This window comes from Excalfactoria chinensis, chromosome 4 (assembly GCF_039878825.1).
Source record: "Excalfactoria chinensis isolate bCotChi1 chromosome 4, bCotChi1.hap2, whole genome shotgun sequence".
NCBI classification, from domain to species: domain Eukaryota; kingdom Metazoa; phylum Chordata; class Aves; order Galliformes; family Phasianidae; genus Excalfactoria; species Excalfactoria chinensis.
This window is the reverse complement of record NC_092828.1, coordinates 49452991-49477516: the sequence shown is the minus strand read 5'-3', so window position 1 is coordinate 49477516 and position 24526 is coordinate 49452991. Positions and strand designations below refer to the sequence as shown.

Here is a 24526-nt window from a genome sequence, read left to right as displayed (position 1 = left end):
AAACTCTTCATGTGCCTTTCTGTGAGCCTTCGCAGTAGATTTTTAAGGCTATGTAATTTTGAGGATTAAGAACACTTTTTAAGTTAAAAGAAAACAATTTTCTTTCCTCTAATGCAAATCCAGTCTTGGAGGTTTTATTTTTAAACACAGGCAATAAATAATTTAAGCCTAAGTAAGACACTATAGGAGAACAAGCATTGTAAATTATTTCTGTGGTTTTAGAGTCATTGTTCTGAACTCTGATGGGTTGCTATCCAGGGCAAACAAAACCAGGCAAGCTCCATTCCAGCAGGGACCTAGGATTGCTAAAGTCCAGAGGGAGAAGAACGTCCAGAAAGCTCGAATGAAGGATTCTTAACCTGGAAATGAGCTTGTCAAAACTTCAGGGTAGGAAACACACTGGGAACTCTCTCCTCACTACGCCTCTGAGACTCCAGGTGCACTGAGACTTCTGTAATATCTGCTGTCCCTGGGATGGAAATGACTAACCCCTGCCACCATACACAAATGTCTGGGCCCTTTCCCAAGCATCCTAAGCAAGACATCTCCCGCTATGCTGGTGCAATACTGGGTCATCTCAGAAGGTCAAATATCTCAAGCCCTTTCAGCAGTGCAGAGGAAGCAGCTGTTCCAGACTCACTGGTTTGGAATGGTAACAGATACACTTCCAAAAATTTTTGAAGAAAACAAAAAAGCCAAAACCCAGAATAGACATCGTTGGGCTTCATTTTGTTTTTATCTGAGCCAAAGATTATGGCATCTAGTTATGTCTAGTCTTCCAATTAGTCTTGAAGAGAAAAAGAAGGGGCGAATACGCAGGAGCTCATCCCTTCTACTCTAAATGCAAACACAAATTTAAAACAGGAAAAAAAAAAAGCGGATACAGGGAGGTCTTTCAGCAGAAGAAAAATGAGTTAATACAAAGTTTGTGTCACAAATGGTCACTGGTTGGTTACAGTATGGGAAAAAAACACATTTGAATATCAGATTCTAGAGCTGTAGAAAACACTGTCTGAAAACACGTACATTTGTTTAATATGGCCCTATATTCTGTTACCAACACAATACACACAAATAACTAAAATTTGAACTTTCTAGACTGTAAGGCTGCAATTAATGTGACAGTCCTACCGTGGAGAGTTGAACCCGCTGTCCACAGTAATGCTGCTGCTGTCCATGCTGTCCAGGCGGGCCGAGTGGGTGGCTCTCTGGTTGTTGCTATTTTCTGTTTCTTTTGGGGTGAGAAGAGTGAGATTCTTCTCAAACTTTCTTTGCAGATCTCTCTCCTTTTCCCTCTCCAGGAGCCACTGCATTGTGCCAACATCATCCCTGTTCTTCTCTTCTTCGGCATTTTTGTTGTTTCCCTCCTCCGAGTCGTCGTCATCTGATACGTTGTAGTAGTCAAACGAGGCCTCCTGGTTCCCAGCTGTCTCTTGCTGCCTCTGTGAGACAGGCATGACTTGTGTGACTGAGGTTACTATCGCTTGTTCAAGTTTCTCACATCTGACTGGCAACGTGTCAGAAGGGGTCTTTTGATGGGGCTTTAGCAGGGGTGTGCTAGACTTATGGAAACTATTCACAGAAAGAGTGTTGTGCAGAGGTTTGAAGAGTGTATCCTTGCTAAATATTTCTTTCCTTTTATCAAGGCTGCTTGATTCACCACTGTGGTGTTGAACCAGCCGTCCATTTGCAATCACCTCTGGAGTAGGGCCAACAACCGCCGAACCACTGGTTGGGCCCTTTGGGGACTCCTCTTTGTGCACCCCAGGCTCTCTGGCAATATGCTGAGACTGTCTTTCTGAGGGAGTCATTTTTTTGAGTCCATCTGTCCCTGTCAGCGTGTCATGATCCTCTTTGTTCTTTCCCAGTGGTGATGGAGCAGTAAGCACAGTCTCACTGGACGTGTTGCACTGGAAATAGTCATCAACTGCAGATTTTGTTGTGCAGGAGTTCAGCTCACTATATGATGGCAAATTCTCTGTAGGCTTTTGTTCCAACAGACTACAGGAACTGGGGGTTTCTACACTGCCACTAGCTATTTCAGGGATGCAAGTCTCTTTGTAGCTTGCAGATGAAATCAGAGCCCTTTGATGACTGAGTGACTGAGACGGCCTTAAAGTACTATCATCAATGTAAGTCTGGCTAGTTGTTTGGTCATCTGGGCTACAGCCTTCACCCATGTCTTCAGGTGTGCCTAAAGTAGCTGAGCCCAGAGGTCCCTTGGAGTTGTCCATGGATCTAGACCTTTCTTTAGCCTTACTAGACCGCTCATTCCTTGATCGTCTATCCTGCGTATGGCTGTGGCTCCGATGGACCTTAGAGTGGGAGCTTCCCCTGGAAGGTTCAGGAAAAGGCATTTCAGTTCTTCTTTTGGCCAGCTCACCAGACACATCCCATTCTGGTGTCATGGGAAAGTGAGATTCAATCATGCTAGGGTTGCTGTGCATTATAAAATTATCTCCCTTGTGTTCTATTATGAAACAGCCTTCCCGTGGGGATCGAGTCAAGGGATCATAGAAATCATACTCTCTTTCAGCAGGTATATCCAAATGAGAGCCATCTGATGGATCTCCTTTGGATACCCGAGTCTTGCTGTGTGACCTCGATTTCCCATGAGACTTTCTGTGATTCCTACTTTTTTTACTTCGTCCACTGTGGTGAGCTGAAGATCCCGCTTTACTTCGTTGAGCTTTTTCTTCTTCAAGTTTCTTCATTAGTGCAGTGTGCCTCATGACATTTTCCACAGTTAAATCTGGGTTAATGCGCCTGATAATCTCCATTTCTACCTCTCTAGGTATAGTGGTAGGGGTGTCCTCATCTCTCAGCGGCCACTCCTCTGGAGGAAACTGGGCAGAGAAATTCGCCAACTGTTTTGTCTTGTCCTTCTTAAAACTTAATCGGAATAATTTGAGTCCAAATTTCTTAGTCTGCTTTTCTACATCTTTAGGCTTTGTGAGCGTCTCTGCCTTATAAGAAAAATTGACAGTACTTTTACTTTTCTCAGTGGGTGGGACCTGGCATAATGAAGGAGGACAATATGAGTCTTTACAGTCTTTTGCTGACTTCCTCTGTAGGGTAGATGCATGCATGCTGTGCATGTCTTCTCTGCAACAGTGGCAGGAGTCGCAGTGGTTTTTGGGTAGTGTTCGATCCCTGACGCATCCCGAGGTGGAGGGAGTGATAGTTCCTTGTTGTGGAGAGGTACATTGAGACCTGTCAGGTATCCTCTCATCCAAATGGTACCATTTACTGTTAGTTCTTATGAGAGATGGTGTTATAAAGTAAGTCTGCGGGGTTACAATGAAATAACCATCTGGAGTTGGGTATATTTTCCTCTCCCGTACAAGCATATTCAAAGTATGTCGAAGGATTTCTGGACTGGGTGTTGGAACCCCTAGAAATGACAGCAAACAAATATCAGGGAGTGTGTAAACAACAAAGTACTCTGGCTCCCTCCCTCCCCTACGTAAACATGTTTTTCTAATGTGCAAGTTGGAATATGCTGAACAAACAACTCCAAAGTACTTTGTTAGGCATTCTCTTGTCTGTTTGTTTTTTCACTTATCTCCTACACTTCAAACACATGAATTATTAAGAGAAAGGAGGCCATTAATGGAGTGCTAAAAAAGAAAGGAGAACTTCTAGTCACTTCCATCGCACAGGTGACCCTAAGGTACAGGATGAAATCTCCGGAAAGCAAAGGGTGTTACGGGGAATATTTCACTTTTCTTCATCTTCCGATCAAATACCTATATCCCATTTCACCGCAACTATTTATAACAATGCACAGTCTTGTGTAAAATAGTGGTTATTTGTTCATTCGGATGCCTAAGTTGCTTTTGTACAGAAGAATACCACAAAGAGAGAGAAAAAAAAAAAAAAAAGGATTCCCCAAAATTGCCCCCCTTCACAGTCTTGACTGAACTGGTTTGCTCTCCCATTAAAACATGTCTCAACTAAAACAGCTGCTCCAAAAACACATGTTTTGAACAATACAGTTCAGTTACAAAAGAAACATTTCCACTATGCTGGAAGTTAGAGATCTAGCTCCTAAAAATTTGCTTTTGCTTTTCATGTGTCATGTGAAGAATGCCAGTAAGTAATATCACATACCAAGAGATGGTCAAGTATGTCAGCCACGCATCAGTGCCACACTAACCACATACGAAACGTGGCATTGTGAACCCAGTCCTTCCCACTACCAGTACTCCTGCTGAGTTCAGTGGTGCAGCAGCAAGTCTTTAATACTTTATTAGATAAAATACCAAGTTAGCATGCTGTGCACAGGAGTAAGTTCCATGTAGAGCTAAGGGAACAAGAGTTTTAACAAAAGTGGTTTAAAAAGAAATCTGCTTGTGCCGAATGAGAAATAATAATCTTTCAAAAATTTCATCTGAAATAGTTATCTTCAGCCAATATATTTTGCTGAACTAAGAACTGTTTAAACTTATTTTGGGGTACTGACCAGGGAGATGAAAATAATTAACAAGCAAAAGTTATTCATCATTTTCCAAGAAGTAATGTATAAGCCCGTTATCATGACATACCTTTAATATCCACATAGAGCATGCTGAAGGAAATCTAGGGTCAGCTTAGACAGTACCACCCCTTACACTTTGCATCACAAGTGGTAGATGACCCCAATCTCAAGTTTATATGACTCTCCATCCCATGCTGAAAATACACTGCGGGGTCCAGCCCTGCTCCTACTGAGATGCAGTTGTTGCGCAGCAGCCAATCTCTCTGCCCTTCTCTACACACAGTCTGACCAAGCCACTGTATCCTCCAGGAGCCTACAAATAAATACCTCAACACATACCTTCTACCTTTGTCTGGAATAACTTGGTCCTTCATCCTTTTTTCACTGAACAAAAAAGAACGAGGAAAAAAGAAAAAAAATGGAGAAAAAGGAGAAAGACATTCACCTAGGAATGCGAGGAAGAGATTGATACAGATCATCTCATTTTTTAAACTAGCTTTTTTTTAATACTGTAACAAAAACACCCTGCAAAATGTGGTAAAAATAAACACATTTTTTCACCTAACAAACCATAATGACTACAGTCACTATGTTAGGTGAGTGTCTAAATACTGGATGCACTGTAGCTACATTAATTGACTAAATCGTAGGGACAGAGAACGTGCAGAAAAACATCAAGGAATAAGTAATTAGCGTGCCTGGGAAGCCGATGACGCTGTAGTAAGTGAATTGTGTCAGCCTTCTCTCCGGAGTTGGAGAGTACCACTCCTATTGCCTGCTGCATGCAGTACTTCCCTTCATTTTACTCCCCCAGCTGCAATGATGGCAGACGCAGATCTCTGGAGTACTGCTAACGCTACCTACAGATTTTGTTCAGGTCTCTTTCAAGTACTTACAAAAGCAGAAACAGACTGAAACTTGAATTAGGTTGTTCAGCATCGTGAACAGGAGCAATGAAATTAATCTAGCTCCCTTTGGTGGTATTTCATGTATGCCTTTATACCTAGTGCTTTAGGTGAATGCTTCAAACATGGCTGCATACGACATAGTCTCAGCAGATGTGCACTTCAGTGTTCCCATTGCTCATAACCAGAGCCAAATGAGCACAAAGATCAAGTAGTTCATTTACGTTAAGAAGTGTAACAACTACCCTGCCTAATAATTCTTGTGTTGTTAGCTTCTGTTGCCAAACTCGAAGTGTGATATTAGGTGTGCAACGGAATTACGCAAATTTAGAAGCCCAAACTTCCCATACAAGCACTAGGAAGAGAGATCCTTCTCATGTGGCAATTCATATTCATGCAGTTAAAAATAAAAATGAAATACAAAGGGAGTCCTTTGTATTCCCCAGAGGGAAGTCCTGCTGTGGACGAAAACCCTAAGACAGGATTGATTTGTTCAACTGTTCTTCATACAGCAATTGCAATGCTGCACATCAACAAATACATTAAGGAGAAAGTGTACAATGTGAACAGTCTGGGACCAGCCCTGCTCCAACTAGGGCCACTGGCCAAGATTCTCCTGACTTCAACAGGCACAGAGCAGGCCCAAAAGATCATAGTGAATGAAAAGGAGATCATTTTTTTTTTGGTGTGTATTTACCATTCAACAGCTCTACACCTTTTCACATTTTGGGAGCCAGGGAAGCAAGGGGCTAAAGCAGCATCTTGTTCAATTTAACAGGTCAATTATCCCAAGGTGAGAAGTCTAAGTAGGAAAATTTGCACTTTCAGGACTGGCCAGAGACCACTGTCAAACAGAGAAAATGGGAGGCTAACACAGTGAAACAACTTGATGAGGAAACTAGGACAGCAAGAGTTACAAGCCTGCACAGTCTCTCTACACTTACTACAGCCAGGGTTGGATATGCAGGGGATGTTTTTAAATCAAGCCCGTTTCTCATCTAGATCTGGGACTCCCCCACAATATCTCAGTTGTCTGACTCTCGTGTGGATAGACGCGACTTGTGATTGACACCCCAAGGATAACAAAGCATTTAAAATAATCAAAGACAAAGACTTAGCAGCCCTACTGGGTTGGAAATAACAATGAGAGATAGAGGGCAAGTGACTTGTCAAAGATCATGGCAACTCAGAGGTGCAAGCAGAGGAAGAAATCAGATTTCCTGGCTTCCTCAAGATCTTTTTCTTCATAGTAACCTGCCCACATCATTTCTATATATAACCTGCCCCTGCATTCAGACGTCTACCGAAGGTCTCCTTCCTCCTATTAAATAGGTGTAAGAAGAAAAAAAAACAACAAAAAAACGCCCTACCAACCAGTAGTTCAGAGGCTCTATCATTTAAAATGCTGCATGACAGCAGTGGTGTTATTTAAGATTATGTAGTGTTTAAATAATTCAAAAGCAGAAACTGTCTGGACACTGAATCATCAGACATGTACATTTTTTGCATCTCAAGAGAGTCTACTATGCCATCCACTGAGCTTCCAGACAGAAGATTATGTCTTGTTTGCTGCTCACAAAGAACACTGACCTAGGGTGAACTCAGTTAATGTATGACACTTATTTTAAGTGCTACATATACATTTCACATATCTAAAGAGCTAACAGATATGAATGTGGACGTCAGAGGAATTTGCCAGCTTTCAGAAAACTGCTTCAAAAAGAAACCCAGTCCAATACACAAACACAGCTTCTGCACTGAAAAACTGAACACCTTAAAACGATTTTCATAACAACATGGACAAATTTGGAAAGGAAATAAGAATTGTTACTAACGACAGCATAGTCTAAAGCTCGATGTTTCCTTCAGACATAGCCATACAAATAAGAGGGTCTGGCTGCTAAACACAGGAACAGAGGTTACATTCTTAGCTCCTTATACTGGATTTCAAAGATTTACATTTAGTGCACAGGATTTAAACCACGGTCAATAAATTATAAAGTAGGGCTGTACAAACATCTCATTGGGTAATTCCAAGTTAGAATAATGGGAGCACGTGCAGCTTGTTCTTTAAAAAACCTGGCAAATAACAAATGCCATCAATAAGACGTGCATTATCATTACAAACTTTTTCAATAAAATAAATTCATGAAAAATACATCTGAAGTAGTATTTAAATGGTGTTAAGTCTGCTAAAATGATTTTCTCCTGAGCTGATGCTAAGGCTTAACAAGGGATAAAAGAAATACTCTGATTGGCTCATGAAATACTAGTTAAGGATGTGGAGTGGTTGCTATGTGATGTTATAAATAATTAGCATACCTTATTTCAAATAGAGCCATGGCCCAGATTTATGCCTGCACAATGGCTCAGCAAACTAGAGGGCTAGACTGCTCTTGTAAGATCCGCACTGAGGAAAGAGGTTTATTATTCTTAGGCAGTTTGAGAATGGCATCTGGGGTCTTAGGAAATTTATACGTGCCATGAAGAGCAGTGAAGCATCTGTTCATTAAAACAGAAACGGCACAGACAGACAAGTGCTGCTACAGGGTGAGATACAGAGAGGTTATTTGACAATGACAGCTACATCTACACCGATGATGCTCTCCTCTCTCTCAGCGTATCCTAACACAATTAGGAAAAATAAACTATCAGAATATGGGAGGACATCAGATATTTGAAAATAGCCACAGCGAACAGAAGGGCTCAAAAAGCCATGGCTGGTTTATAAGAGTCTGGGCAGACAAGTGGAAACATCGCAACAAGAGAAGAGATTCCATTTATCGTATAAAGATATATAAGATGCGTGGATAGTGCTCAAACACTGAGAGAACATGCATGCTTTCTCTGTTAAACACGTTATGGCTGGAAGAGAAAGGCACTCCTCTAGAGAGGGGAAAAAAACTGAACAACAAAGGGTGGATTTATTTATTTATTTTTACTATAATTTCCTTTATGTTTTGGGAAGTGGAGTGGGAAAAACAAGGCTCTCCTTTTTTCAATCCCCAGCTTGAGAAATGCACATGTCCATGGCCAGTGGAAAAAAGAGGCAGCAAGAGACTGTGTGCTAAGTTGCCTGAGGCTTCTTGTGAGCAGTCTGCAGCAGCAGAGCCTGTTGAATTATTTTTGATGCATGGCTCTGTCTAGCAAGAATAGCACAACGCACCACGGCACCTGATAACCACGCTCCCAGGAAACCCAAGGGATGCCACCAGTAAATTATCATTTCCGCCATGCAATTGCATTGTTATTAAACGTATTGATAGAATCACTGGAAAAAACACTTGCAATCTATGCAACCTTTCCAGTACATAGCTGTATAGGAAAAGTGATCTAGGAAAAAAACACAACATCAAAATAAATTCAACTAAAATTACAATTCTGAACATTGCCTTCTTTGCATCCTATCCCTTACAACTTTCACTGCTGTTTTCAAAATATGCGAAGCATACTGAAAATAAACCCTCTGCAAGCTAAACCACAAATCAGGACAGAGAGATAGTATTTACAAAATATACTTGCAGTAATCTTTTCCAAAGTACAATTATCAAATGTCAGACAGAACTGTTTACTTCAAACATAGCTGTAGATCCAGAACTACATTTTAAAACCTCAGAAGCAAGTGCCAGTTGCAGCACAAAAGCCAAAGCAACCTTTAAGGCTCCGAGTTAACTCTTGCTTTGTAATTTAAAAGCAAAAAAAAAATAAAAATCAAGACACAAAAACACACAGGATCACAAAATGGTTTGGATGGGAGGTTTAAGGTTCCTTAAACCTTTTAGTCACAGAGAGTTGCCAAGTTAAAAATAAAAAAAAATAATAATAATAAAAATTGAAGGTTTTCAAGCCAGAACTGTATCCAAGATGACTCTCAAAGTCCCTGCATGCCAAGCTGACAGCCTCCTCTCGGCTTAAATATAACAACCCCTCACAGAGGCAGACACATCATCACCATTGGACACTAGCACATCTATCAGGCCCCTCCAGACTTAAGAGTCCGTCCCACAAGTACAATGTGGGAAACCTGCACTTTTAAGGAGAATGCTCTACACAGACCTCTGCGAGGTCAGCCCTACACAGAGTGAATGATGGCACTTGAAACAGCTGAATGAAGTTAATAGAGCTCTTAAAACCAGACTGAAAGCCATGAGGTAGACTTAGTCTGCTCTGGCTCCAACATATGCTTTTATTCTCTTTAAGTAATACAAAAGTCTTAAACTCTCCTGATTATGATGATAAAGAAAGTGTTCTGTGATGGAAGTGACAAATAGCCTTATTCTGATATCAGTTAAAAAAAAAAAAAAAGAAACAAACAAACAATCCAACACAATTTACGATTCAGTATCTCAAGACGTTGTTATAGTATTTACATAAAGCTAAGAATTGACCCTGCAAAATGCATCTCACATGAATGGCCCCATCAAAAGGAACTTCTCTGTCTGTACATATAAGAAAAAAGAACACAAAAAGTTTTAAGATTAAAAACCCAAAACCTTCCTTTTACTTCTGGGTAGCATCTCATGATTAATCAATATTCCCACCCAGGAGAATTAAGACAAACAGACTACTAAATGCTGAAACTCCATCTTCTAAAAAAGCCAAACAGACAAGCATATTTTAGGTAGTGAGAAGGGGATTCTTTAACTGCCCTTTTACAGGCATGAGCCCTTCCAACCAATGATTTATTCATGCACAGCTACCTGGGAAGCAGGTTGTTAGGTGCTCCATTAGTGCTTCTTGTGTGACTTGTTTTCGGGCAGAGTTCATTGCTGAGATGGCCAGGCAAAGGATTTCCCCAAGTGGAATAAACTGTGACTGACTGATGGGAGACATGCTGATTGGTGATACATCACCTGCAAAAAGACAACAGATGTGCAATGAAGCGTTTTCTTTTTCTTAATATATAAAAATGCTGCTTACAGAATGAAGAAGAGACACAGTTGGAAATGATGCATACAGCTCTGCAGTCTTTGTACTCTGCAGAATGAGAACCATCCAACTTATTTCAACCAGTGTGCTTTTTCAGAACTTGGACACAGAGAGCTTTGGAGGAGGGGAGATGCATACAATGCAAATACAGTTTCTCAAAGGGTGCAATAGAAAAATGCCTACAAAGTGGCATTTAAGGTTGCAAAACCTTAGATTTTTAACATCCCACTAGGTAAATCCATACACAAAAGATTTATGCATATTTTTCTGGGTGCAGAGATTTCACAACCCATTCACTGGCTAGTGGTATAGATTGCCTACCACTTTCATTGGACAGAATACATCTATTCGTAACACAGATTACAAAACATTGGTGTGTTAATGAATACCATTTCAACTCAGTTTGCGAAGCAGAACACACTCTTTAAAGGCACAAAAGCAACAAATACCTAAAGACCGATACTTTTAATAAGTCTGTCTTAGATCTATGTGTCGAATGCCTCCGTAAAGATCATATATTTTTAGGAGTTTTTATTGTTCCAGGATGGCCTGAAAACAAGCTTTGTTGTAACTTCACCCAAATAGTTTTTTTCTCAAATCTTTAAACATAATTCTCTAGCCCATACTTAAAAGACCACTGAAAAAGCTTTAAAGCAAAAGTTACTGGAGAAATCATAATCTGGTAATACTACCAAGACTGCACAAATACACTTAAAGATACACATTTTTACATACTTTATATAAATATAGAATTGATCTTACATGCTGCTCCATACCTCCTCTTGAAGGAATATTTGAGATCATCCCAGATCAAATCCATCTCAAATACAGGGGAGAAACAGACTATGAGATTTCCTTTGACAGTGGAAAACAAATAATATTCAAACTTTTCTCTGTAATTTTGAAGATCTGATATTTGCCCTATGAATTCTATGTTCCTATCATTTCTACTAGATGGGAATAGCTACTAGACAGGGACTTTCAATCCATGAAAGTGATTATCAAAATTACATTTAGTCTTGCATTACAGTCATTACTTTGTTAAAGAAAGGAACTGGTGAACTGGTGAGAGTAGCAAATTGTGTAACTGTCTCAATGAGACATACCAGCAATGTTTTTCAATGCACCAGCTGTACAATCTGTTGTGTGCAACAGTGATACACATTACCCAAGCACAATAACAATTTAAAATACACATTGGCACTATGCTGCCTCCTGACTGCTGCTGCTAATCAGGCCTGGCCACATCATTGCGGCATTCCGTCACAGCACTTCTCCTCCAGCTTCAACACAGTACACCACAAGACCCTCCTCTTGAGTGATGACAGAGCGATGACCTTAACATATAATCTTTTCTGGATATTTTCATCTATAAGTGCCCAAGAAGTTCCTGGCAGAAGTGCTCTCTGCATGCAGGAAGTATCAATCAGAGAGGTTGTAGACAGCTTACAGGGAAATGCAATGAGGTGCAATTCCACACGACTCAGGAACAAATGCTGTTTGTCCCTTCATCACTGGAGAACATCAAATTTATTAATTACCGATTACTGATAACTGTGCCTGCTATCAGATGAAATTTGTTCATCTCTTATCACTGAGGCATACAAGTCACCTCTGCACTTTGTCTAGGAGTCTAAAAAGCATCTTTATGCTTTTTATGTCTAAAAAGCATCAGAGTTACACTAGGAATCATGCAGATTAGGCTAAGTGATTTCAGAAGCTTCTGCCATTCGTATGCACAGGATGGGTGCCACAAGTGCCCTTGTGAGCACACGTGGGCTGGGAGCAACCCAGCCCTCTCCCCGGACGACACCACACCTGCAGGGCACACCTTTGGGATCACCCTGCTGGGGCTTGTTAACTTAAACCTGACTAAATATGGGTTATGCAACAGTAATGTTTATCTGTATGTCAGTCACCTTGCACTGTGCACAATTTCCCTTTCCAAAGCAGGCCTCCAGCACAGAATTACTTTTCTAGGTTAGCATGCAGAAAACAATCAGTCTACTTGACTTGATCACTGCCAGTTGGGTCCTCATTGTCAACAACAAGCTGAGAGTTTCCACTATTTCTATTTCCCATGCCTCACCTACCTGGTGCTTAGCACTAACACAACCTCTAGCAGAGCATGCTATTGCTACTTAACAAACATTTCACTACCTAGAAGTAAGATGACAACTGAACATAAAACCACAAGTTAAATATCTTTAAATGGGAGCAGAAATGGTCAACAAGTGTTGCTTATATGAGAGCCTTCCTTTCTGTTTTGTAAAGGCTTACACTCTTCCATGGAATATTTTTCAACCTTCTTTTATGACAAGGCAACTCTTGTTTCACCTCTGTTGAGTCCAAATTAACTCTGCAGCCCTCAGTCAGTAATGGTCTGCTGGAGTTAATTAGTGACTCTGGGTTTAAAAAGGCTGACACACATTGGTAACGCCTGCAGTAGACCTAGTGATAGAAAGCCAGAAGCCCCTCACCCAGGAAGGCTCTAATTTGCCAAGTTTCATCTTAAATAGCCCGCAGCTCTGGGAAATTACAAGCACTCTGTGGTTATAGTTAAGTGAACAAACTTTTCTGATGCACAACAACACATTTCCTTGTGTCTATGATTTAATATATTAACATCAATTACGTGTATAAACACTGTCTAGCCTTCTCAATAGAAGGTCGACTACAACTGAAAAGATCTGTTAAAAATAAAATAAAATTAAAAAAAAAATCTGCTTTTCCTACTTTTTTTCCCCTTTTGGAAGACCACATCGCTTACACAAACCATCCAGCATATGGCTCCTGTTAGCTCTGGCTGATGCTTGTCTCAAGCAGCTTTCTTTTGAAACCAAATTACTATCCTTGACTTTCATATGTTTATGTTCCCAATTAAATGAAAACTGAAGCTCAGAAAGCAGTTTTCACCAGCTGACTGCAAGCTTTGTTTAAATACTATCTATATATTTATATGTGTATGTATATAGTTTCAGCTCTGTGACTGCAGTGCCTTTCCAATGATCTCTTTAAATAAATTTTAAAAGTTTTTCTACACTTTTTAAGTGGTACCTCATTTTAAAAAGAGTCTAAGCATATAACAAATAATAAATGGGGGCTGTCCTTATTTATGCCATAGGGGAATTTATAACACTACCCTGTGGGAAAACAATAAGTTATGTTACTTAAAACAAGAGGTTAAGTAGCAAGTAAAATAAACACATAGCTCCTACATAGCGCATTTCTTCAATGGATTCCAAAACATTCAGAAGAACAGAGTAACCGTAGCTATCTTCAATATACAGACGAGAAAGTGATAGTCTGCAACCGAGCTGGCAAAAAAAATTCATCTCTACTTAAACCATATGAACCAGAGGCTTTCCTGTGCCAGTTTACCTACTGTCTCTGCTCTCTGAAAGTCAGGGTACCACCATCCCGGCAGGAAATGAGCTAGACTGTCTTTCTCACCATCTATCAGTAATTAAACTACCAACTACATACAGATGACAGAAATTTTATTAGTGATTCTGCTGGTGAAAAGAAGTGACTTGAAAGTCAAACTCCCTGTCTCATGAAGTTTGCATGAGGACTGTTTGAAAAATCACCTCTTGACTTACAAATGAAACTGACTCAGTACAGCCATTCAAAAGGAAAACTCACAAAATTACAACACAGAGGCACAATTTATTAGAATTCACATGTATTCCTTCCTTGAAATGCTGAAGAAATCCTCTGATTACACTATGCATCCTGTGAAATACAGAAAGCCAAATTGGCCATCCGGGCTCTCAACACCTCTCCATCCTTTTGCCTCCTATGGCTCAAAACAAGCTCTAAACATAATTTTTGGCCTGGTTTCCACGGGAAATGAAGCTTGCACGAACACAGTCTGAGTACATGCATGTGCCAGAGAGGTCGAGACTCAGTAGACAACAGAAACTCTACAGCAGTGAGCATTTGGTACACAGGTTCCAACTGCTTGGAACATGGAGCAAAGCCACGTCCCACCAGACACGAGAGAGCCTCGTCAGAACACACACATCAGGTTACTACTTCTGCCACTTACAGAGCTACAGAACTAATCAGAAAGCATCAAACAACTAGAGTACTTCATGGCACCCTATGGCCACAGATGTAGTTTCAACAAAACTCCCTACATGTGTTTTCTTGGTAACAACATGTTTTTGGTCAGCAATCAACCACAGTTTCACTCCAGGAAGAACTAGACAAAGCTGCTCTTCAAACACAAGAGAAGTAACAAAAACAAAACTACCAGTAAGGGACAGAAAGAAGGCTCTTCAACTATTATATTTTCACTGTTATTAATATTATTCACTATTATTATTCAACTACTGTATTTTTCACTTCCTCCTCCCCCCCCCACCCCATACACTGAAAGTGAAAAGTCTCCTTTAGGAAAAGCACATTTTCAAGTTGGCTCACAGAAGCAACAGATGCCCCACAAGTAATATACCTGGCCAGGGTTGCACATTACTCCCTTTTCACTCAAACCTCAACATAACTGAATCACTCTAATCACAAAATACTTGCTTAGATGTGGCAAACTGAACTTTTCATACGTGAACTCACAATGATGACACACAATTGCCATTTCAAGCCAGATAATGCTTTCATCTGATTAAACAACATGAGGGAGCAGAAGGACGTGCAGATTTCTATATTACCCAGATTACCCTGAAATGCCTTGGATCTGCACTAGCACATCATAAGAAAGAACACATTTTACTAACCAAATCTGAAATAAAGAAAATTAGAAATTACATTGTTTTCACTGTTTTCAGCCACAAGTAAGTCCTCATTTTAAACCACAGTTTTGGAGTATTTTCAGGACAAAGCAGCAGGCTGTGCTTACTGGATAGTTACGCATATTAGAAGGTTGATTTTCAGTAAGAAAAGTTAAAGATTCTGCCATTTACTTACACTTCAGAGCATGTTAAACAGAGGTGCATCAAGTGCAAGTAGCAGACATTCTCTAAACATGAAGCTCATTCTGCACTCCCAAAACGCATGCACATCAAAATATACCTCCTCTTGCAGATACACTTCAAGAATGCAACCTTGCAGTATGACCAGTACAATTTTAACCAGTCTGAAGAAGATACAGCAACCCTAACAATGAGCAACCACATGAAAAACACTTGCCTCTGAACAAAGTTCTAGCTCTCTACCAGTTATGAACTGCTTTTCAATTATGTAAACTTATCTTTTCACATGGTCAGACCCAGCTAAAGCACGATCTGCAGGCTCATCAAGTGCCACGCTGTGTTACCCACAGTATCCACATTTGTCTTACATACATTTCTCCTGAGTACTTCCTGAAATTTAGATTTTCTTCCTTGGTTCATGTCCAGTGGTCAGCTGCCTCCTGATCCAAAGTGATATATATCCCAGCACGTGTTATGACTAGAATCATAAGAAGTTTCTGCTGGAGCACGGAACTTTCCCAGAGAGGATTCAGTTGAGATTTTTGAGGTACTGCTCATTCTGAGATGAAGGAGGGTAGAACTGCTGTTTTGATGTTGTTTTTTTTGTTTTTTTAATATATTGTGTGCTTTAGAATGTGTTTACACAAATCACAATTTTAAAAGGCATCTCTTAGTAAATGTCCGTGTCTATATTCATGGCACACAATATGTTAAAAAAGGGGGACTTACCTGAACCCCTATGATCTGGTTCCATGCTCCAGTACAGTATCCAGAGTAGCTGTGATGTAAGAACACTGTGCATATTGGGGCTTTATATCACTGTGGAAGCTGGCAGGAGCAGAGATCAGTGCCACAGGACCTGAAAGAAGAAAAACAAAGCACGCTTTTAGGCAGCAATATGCCGAACACCCACCTCTTCAAGAAGGAAGTAGAGGCTTCAAGAAAATAAAAGAGAATGTAGTATCTGTGCAGCTCCACCGAAGGGAATGCCATTTCACACTTAATTCTCACATAAGCACAAGAAATAAATGGTTAAGAAATGAAGGGGAGGAGGAAGCAGAGAATCCGAGGGGCCCTACAAATACAACTCCTACACGGTGTTTTGAAAACATCTCTCTCCTTTTTGCCCCATTTCCACGGCACAGCTGGAATCCCGTTCTGACGCCACCCCCCTATTTCGAAGGCACTCACATTCTTAGCAAAGCACCTCTCCACTGCAGTGCCTCAGCATTCTGCAGTGTCACTCCTCTTCTGCCTGGCTCTCTGCAAAGTGAAGTCATAGGAATGGATCAGCCAACCTGACTTCTCACTACCCTGCCCAGAATCCTTTGTGAACTGAAATGAGTCATCGCTCTGAAAAAATCCACAGCGCAATGTTCCAGGTTTCTCCCTACGTCTGCGCTGGCTTCTTTGTCTTTGAAACGAAGTGCCTCTGCTTCTGGAACCGTGCCCAGCTGCACTGTACAGGATAACAAGCCAGCCTCCTCATTAAGTGGACAAGAAAGCTATTTACATGCATTAGCAAAGACAAGTTAAAGCTCCAACCCTCCGGTCAAGATAAAAAAATGTACCCCCAACATCTCTTCCTGATTTAATGCACACACACCCCCACAACACACAAAACCACCAATGCTCAGACATACACATACACACACACACACTTACACAGAGCTGGATTTTCCTGAATTATTCACTATTTGAACGCGACACTAATTTTTCTTCTGTTGATTTAAAGAAAAGACTTACTGTCCTTTGTCAGTCCCGAAGAATGCTGCAGCCCTGCACGTAACAGACAGCATTACTCCACACTGGATCAAAGTTGTGCTGCTGCAACTGTTTATCAAAAAATTAAAAGCAGTGGACAAGTTCTTGCAAGCTCATTTTTCATCATTCCATTCACTGTTTGGGCTCATAACAAAGTGAGCCCTGAAACCCTGCCAGGCAGAAAACGTCAAACTGCTCCAAGTGCTGAGAGCCAGCAAAGCTGCCTCAGCTTCTGCTGCTCCTGACAAAGAAAGTAATGCTCAGAACGAGGTCACTGTGTCACCATCTCCCTCCCAGTGCTAGGTTTTCTATTGCTTGCTGAGGATATGTCAAGCTGGAGCATCGGAAAAACACAGAAGAAGAGGAAGGAACAGCATGTGATGAGGGACAGATGCAGCTTGGGAAGAACATTTTGAGTTATTTGGGAATGTCAATAGAAAGAAACACTTAAAACTGTCTTTACTGCAAAAGAGCTATTTCTAGTGGTGATCTGTCAACTGCCATAGGACTATTCTTTAAAGGCTCCCGTATTCCAAGCACTCTGAAGTGTAGCAGGCACATAACCCCTACGTTCCTGAAGCACAGCACTTGAGGACCCACATATGCTGGGTCAAAACAGGTGGGCAACTGGCTTCCCCCTAGAGTGAGCACTCTGCTGCCAGCCCAGCCTTACAACGACCCCAATAGTGAAAGAGCCTGGCACAGCCCAAAATAGCTCCACGTATTTCAAGAGGACAGTACAGAGCTGGGCTGCTCCACTAACAGATCACTCTTGTTCACAGCTCTGTGACAACTCTCATGCAGCAAAGCCATAGCATAACCAAGCTGATTTACAAATGTAAGGCATGCAGGGTGCTCTGCTACACCTGCAGTCACATAACAGCAAGGATCTCAACATTAAAAGCTGAGAGTTTGCTTTACACAGTCATCAGTTCCCATGTTCATTCCAGAAAATCTTCCTTCAACTTCACAGGAGCTTTGCCTTCCCCAGGGCTGCAGGATCAGCCACAAAGCTTCCAGTAAATCCAACTTGGCACTGCCAATGTTTGGATCCCCCACGATCACCCCATGGAAACTCGGCTTTTTTGTCTGCTGTGCCCACATCCACTGCACTGCAACAGAATTCATTCCAAGAAGAAACATTTCTGTGGTCTTAAAAGTGAGTTACAGCACACTCTTACTGCATGAAAAAAAAGAAGCAGCTTCAGGGGATGCTGAAGGTGGAAGGCTACCATTGCCCATCATCACTCAGCTGCTGGAGCCTGCAGATGAAGAAGCCATGGCTACCCATCACAGGCCATCTGCCACGACCACTGCATCCACCAGAAGTGGCCTCATTGAGCAGCCTGGGGAAAATGGCCCACCAATGGCTCTGCTCCAAAAGAAACCAGACCAACAGACATCAAAAAGATGCAAATGCATGCTTGTGTTTCTTTAGGAAATCTCTTCATACCTTAGATTTGGGAATATTAATGCCCCGCTAAGAGTGACATGCTGGCAGTATGCCATGAAGCTCCCCTTGGCTTACCTGCACAATTCTGCTGGTTATTTCAGAAAGCACTTCATAAAGCACAAGAGGGAACTCAATTAGTATATTAAATTCAGCAGCATCCCAGCAAGCAATGCCCATCTGGTTTTGTGCTAAATGCTGTCCATGAGCCTACTCCTTTCCTCCCCACGCTGCTTAGACTCCAATGTATGTGCAGTGAGTGCAGCTTCCCCTCTTCAGACCTCACTTTCATGCCTTTAAGAAGCAAGTCTTCTAATGTGCTGAAGAGTCACAGAAACTGAAATGAAGAACAAGCGACACTTTACACCTTGCCTACCCAGGTTAAAACCAGGACCCAGTGCAACACTTGCTAAATTACTTGCTAAGTAACACTTGTTACTACCCAGTGAACAGCGATGAATGAGCCCACCAGCCTTTACCGGGGAAACAGAACAACCCATAATACTCCACCCAAGATAGCTGGTGGCTGAAACAATCCTGTTTTTAAAAATCACCCTCGTGGAAAGCAAGTAACATTTTAAATCAAAGGAAGAATTCTGTATGTTAGATTTGACAGCCAGGACTGGGGGATGGGAGGAGACTAAAGAACAGCAATGTATTGATTTATTTTTTTGCACAGAAACCTGTTACTATTAAATTCTTTGAATTAATACTAAAGCTACAGTGATACTAACCTAAAAATAAAGAAATAGATGGATAGCCAGACAGGTGGATAGATAGATAGACAGATAGATAAAGCCTGCCTATTTTCTGGCAGTACATAGTTTAAATGCAAGGAAAGACAGAAGCACTGAAAAGGACCTGATGTTTCTCAAGACAGCATGAGCACATGAGAAACAAAAGAAAACCAATAACTATAAAGATCTCTTTGCCAACACCCCTGCAAGCATAGAACATGGCTGTTGGAGCACAACAGTCAGCTGCCTTAGCCCCTCGCTCCTCCCTATTGACTTTCACGTAGCCAGCACAGTGTCAGTGTGGCTGGGAATGCTGCAGCACACACACAGCAAGTCAGCAGCTGAAATTCTTGGAAGGTGAAAGGATGATTAGCAACACAAGCCGACTACACAGTGCACCTCCTCTTATTTGTATTGATTGCTGTAACTGTGGCAGGATTTTCATCCCAAAGATGACACTGAGGTAGTTACAGCTTTGCAAACAAATAATGATGACTGGCAGATAACTTCAGGTTAGAGTCTGTAATACTGAACCAAGTCCCATGGTACTGCAGCAGCCTTTAACAGCCCAGTTTTTCCTGGCTAGGAGAGAACTGATGAAAAGGCCAGGGATGGAATCAATTATAATAGTGCCAAAGTATTTTTAAAAGAAAAGGTTAGACACTCCAAAGACTTAGCAGTTTAGAGTTCACTGGGTCATTTCCAACTAGTGTAACGATCAGCAAATGCAGAAACCAAAACCTACCTCCCCCAGACACATGACATATCTGGAAACAGGGGTTCCCCTGGTTAAGCAGTACACTAGATTAATTGCATTTCCTCCTGTCCATTTCACATGGATTTTGCTTAATTTTATTGAATGCTCACTGTATTACAGTAAACCAATACCTCCAGTGGGCATTTTACTACTATTACAAGATTAACACCTTCATTTTACACTTTGAATTATCATCACTCATCCACCAGTTCCACCAATCTGATGCTAGCAACACTCAGACCACGCTCCTGCAGTGGCAGGGACTGAAAGCATTACAGCATGACATCCTCCCACACTTGCTGCATTGCCTTCCACAATATTGCTGACGTCACTGTTTTGCCAAATGGCTCAGCTGTTTCACTCAGCTCCTGCCAGGCTCTTCTGAGGCCCTCATTAGCCATCTTAACCAACCTGAGCAACTGTGACCACACATACAGCTCACCCTTCAGATTTCTAATGCAACTGTTACAAACGAAACACTCACTGCATAGTACAGTACTGTTATAGTACAGTTAACCCTTTCCTGGGATAAGAACTGGAAATTCCTCTTTTTTTTTCCTCCCCTGTACTCTAAGCAGGGCTCAACAATCACAGAATCCTTAGAGCTGGAAGGGATCTCTAGAGGCCATCTAGCCCACCTCCACTACAATGAACAGGGACAGCCACGGCTCGATCAAGTTGCTCAGAGCCTGGTCCAGCCTGGCCTTGAAGTCTCCAGGGACAGGGCATCCTTGTGCCCCTCAAGTGTTGCTATGACCCAGTTTTCTGAAAGACGAAAGCACATAAAAATAGTTGTGTGTTTGCCCTCTTATCCAGTACAGAGAAAACTAAAGTAGGATATTAGACTGGGCTCCTGAAGTGACCTCAGGAGCTGCTGATGGTCTCAAATGACACTGAACTAAACCAAAAGGCTAGATGAGTAATTTCTTGAACAAGTTTGGTAAACGCACACATGAAATTCTTAGATTAAAACATAGAGGATGTGTAAATCTAATAAGTACATTTCATGGCATGGGAAGAGAACATGCTGCACTAACCAGCCCCCACTTACCAGGGCTAAACACAGCCTTAAAAGTAGGTTTTGAAATCTGTGCTGTTTCTTCTGCTTGGTACCTAGAAATGCTAGCCTTACAGCTAATGTACAGCCTGCTTAAAGAAAAGCCTAGGCTGTGAAGATTGAAATATGATCGGTGGCAGATTGCAGGGCAAAACAAGAAACAACAGACATAAAGAAAAACACAAGAAAGGTTAAAAGGAAATGCAAGGAAAGAGATGAATATTGTTTGACTCCTAAAGCAGGCGATGCAGCAGATGTGATGCTAATGATGAAAGAAGACTTGCTAAAAGAATCCAAATGCTTAGCAGGGCTGAACGGAAGCAGGAATAACAACCAAATGGTGAGAAATAAACTTTCCAGCTGTACGAAGGCTGGGAAAATCCAAGGGTCTACAGGACTGTTGGAATAAGCAAAGTGGGAACGGCTGTGTGTTTTGGTGAAGAGAGAAGTGAACAAAGGGACAGTTGTTTTCTGCAAGCCAATCTGCATGTGCTCTGCATCCACCAGGCGCTTGCCTTTGTTTTGTTTTCCAGGCTGACCTTCACCCTGTGCTACAAAGGACTCAATGAAAGCCTCCATTCCCAGCCCCAATTAAAAGCTGGAGAGAATGAACACATCTTGCTGTCAGTCCAGAGCTGAAACCCAATTGCCAGTGCTGCAGCAGAGGGAGCATCCTCCAAAGCTCATGCTCTGACGAAGGGAACCTGCATCCTCCAGTGACTGCAGATGGGCTCTGTCACTCTATGGAGCTTGTAAGGTTCCTAAAAAGAAGCATTCAGCTCGTTCTTCAATGTGTTGCCTGTAAGCTTTTATAATGCAGGAGCAAAGCCAGTAGAAGGATGCGGGCTTAAGAATACAATGGAGAAAACAGAGTACATTAGTGTGCATGCTAATAAGGTACATATGCAGTACCACTCCACTGAGGGAGCCAACAGTTTGGGCAGCCTGAACCAAAACATATGAAAGCAGTTAAACATGTCATCACCAATACTGTCTTCAGAAGTTTACTGCTGTTTTATGAGAACCTCTTCAAAACACACACAGACACACACACACACACACAGGTAGTTTCTAGAAAGAAGGTGTAATCCACCTGGACTTGAAAATGCATGGCTTCCCAAAGTGCGTCATGTGTGCCACGTGTGGTCTGCCAAGCCTCTGCAGGAAGATTTTGCTTAACTTGTGGTATTGTATTTTAACTATGGTACTATGTTTAACTGAGATGTTGCACTGCAGCTTAATTATGCAGCATCTGGTTTGGTACCCTCCCTGACCCCGATATGGGGAATCTCTGGGTACAGAGATAAGATGGGAACAGACTGCAAAGCTTTCGTCTGAAAGAATAATTCACTGGCAGAATTGCCACCACATAATTACACCTATGGAAATCCACACTTACTCTGGAATAAGAGTGATTTTTAAACCTGATTTAGCTTAAATACCTTCCATATATTAAATACCTACGCATATAATCCTGCTAAACTCCTCTGCAGGTTCATACGACACATTAAAAAAAAAAAAAAAAAAAGTGAAAACAAAGAATGAAATCAACTGTAATTAACAGTCAAAACAGAATACAGATTTTAATAGAGATGGAAATGTATCTTCCTGTTGTTCAGTAACACCCCTCCCAATGTATCCAAAAAGTAAATGTTTAAAACAAAGGATTTACTCTCCTCTTTTAATAATATATACATATATATGTTTTTTTCCTGGGTTCTGGTAATTTCACTCTTGAAGACAGAAAAACACTGAGATTTAATGTTACCGCTACGGTCAAAGGCAGTGATATTAAAAAAGCCAAGTTTGGTTCCTATCGCCATATGTTGTTTCTAATAGTCACAGCTTGTGTTTCAAAACCGGTGTAGGTTTGCACTTCCCTTTACCTCCATTAAGTGCTGCTGTACTCTCAGTACTTCTGAAAATAAGGACAGTCATGGAGGAGCCTACTTTTGGGCACTCATTCCTGCAATATGGCAAAAAAGCTCAGACCTGAATGAGAACACAATCTACATATGCAAGTTACTTAGTAATATCTGAAGGTCTAATGTCTAACATTATGCATCTCCTTCATATTTTAATTAAATAGTTAAGACCCTAAGAGTCTACCTAATTGCATAAATGTTTTACTAATATGTATTTCATCTTGTACCTGAGAAAATTCTCTCAGTGGAAGTTTTAGCGTCACTGGTGTTTCCAAGAAATGCTTCGGTTTTACAAAGTTATATTCTTCAGATGAAGAAGGATAGTTACAAGTAATTCTTGGTTTTAGACAAAAACTATTCAATGTCATTTTCTCCTGGTGTCTTTAGAGATCTGGGATGAGAAAGCTCTGTCTAACTTCCCAGTGACATCTTCCTGCTGCTAACATAAAACCTTCTGAGAGTAGGAACAACTTTGCCAAAAATAATCAACACAAATTTGTCCCTGACACACAGCCTCTATCGTTCATCACCTATGCAGACAGGCATGATGCACATGTGTTTGCCAGACAGCACTCCTTGATAAATGCTAAAAGAACACCAAAAATATACAAGCACAGAGAGCTGGACGGCTCCTTCCAAGTGAAGCAGTGAAGTCACAGTACAGGCCCCGTGATATCACGGCATTCTCCGTAGCAACAGCCTATGAGGTCACAAATAACAGATTATCACTTTGCTGCAGGATTAAGGGAAGTAAGAGGCTGGTCTGTCAGGAAGATGGATTTTACTTCAAATAAAAGGAATTAGGAGAATGCTGAAAATAAACGGGCTGTAAATTGTCTATGTCTGACAAGTTCCCTTTCTTAGCTGGTACTGTAAAATAAGATCCTGCTTTCATTGACAGCTCCCAAGAAACAGAGTGAACTGGAGGCTGTCTCTTAAGTTATTACACAGCAGATGAAGCCTGAAAACAGCTTTCATATCTTTTGACTCATCAGTTGTTTGGTTTTGCAAGTGCAGACAGACCCCTCTCCTCCCACTTTCTGCTAGCTACTTTCCTCACAGGTGTTCAAAGCAAGCGCTAAAAAAAATAAAAATAAAAAACACAAAAAAGGAAAAAAATACCAGCTTTGAAAGTTTTGTGGCCAGCAGGTTAGGCAGGTGATCCTGCCCCTCTGTTTTGTGTTGTGAGACCTCACCTGGAGCACTGCATCCAGATGGGGAGTCCTCAGTGCAGAACAGACAAAGACCTGTGGGAGTGCATCCAGAGGAGGGCCACAAAAAATGACCCAAGGGATGAAACACCTCCCTGTGAGGACAGGCTGAGAGAGCTGGGGCTGTGTAGCCTGGAGAAAGCTCTGGGGAAACCTGAGAGCAGTGGTGAGTGAGGCATTGGCACGGGTTACCCACAGAGGCAGTGGATGCCCTGTCCCTGAAGACAGCCAAAACCAGGCTGGAGGGATTCTGGGCACCTGATGGTGCTGCAGGTGTCCTTGTTCACTGTGGCAGAGTTGGACCAGATGGCCTTTAGGGGTCCCTTCCAAATCAAATGATTCTATGATTATTCACAGAGATCCTACACCCCATGCATGCT

The 24526-nt window shown here is 41.5% G+C and overlaps 1 protein-coding gene across 9 annotated transcripts in view; it reads right to left on the bottom strand.

Moving 5' to 3' along the window:
- STOX2 (storkhead box 2) overlaps nt 1-24526 on the bottom strand; it is a 126312-nt gene that overhangs the window by 8708 nt on the left and 93078 nt on the right. For 4 of the 9 annotated variants that reach the window (XM_072334742.1, XM_072334744.1, XM_072334748.1 and 1 more), the window contains exons 2-3: nt 10086-10238; nt 1132-3394 (exon numbers count right to left, since the gene is read on the bottom strand). In XM_072334742.1, coding sequence (XP_072190843.1) covers nt 1132-3394; nt 10086-10238 — 2416 coding nt within the window. Of the gene's footprint in view, nt 1-1131; nt 3395-10085; nt 10239-15974; nt 16105-16158; nt 16546-24526 lie in introns of those variants that run through there. The other 5 variants (XM_072334747.1, XM_072334745.1, XM_072334746.1 and 2 more) reach the window with 4 other exon arrangements.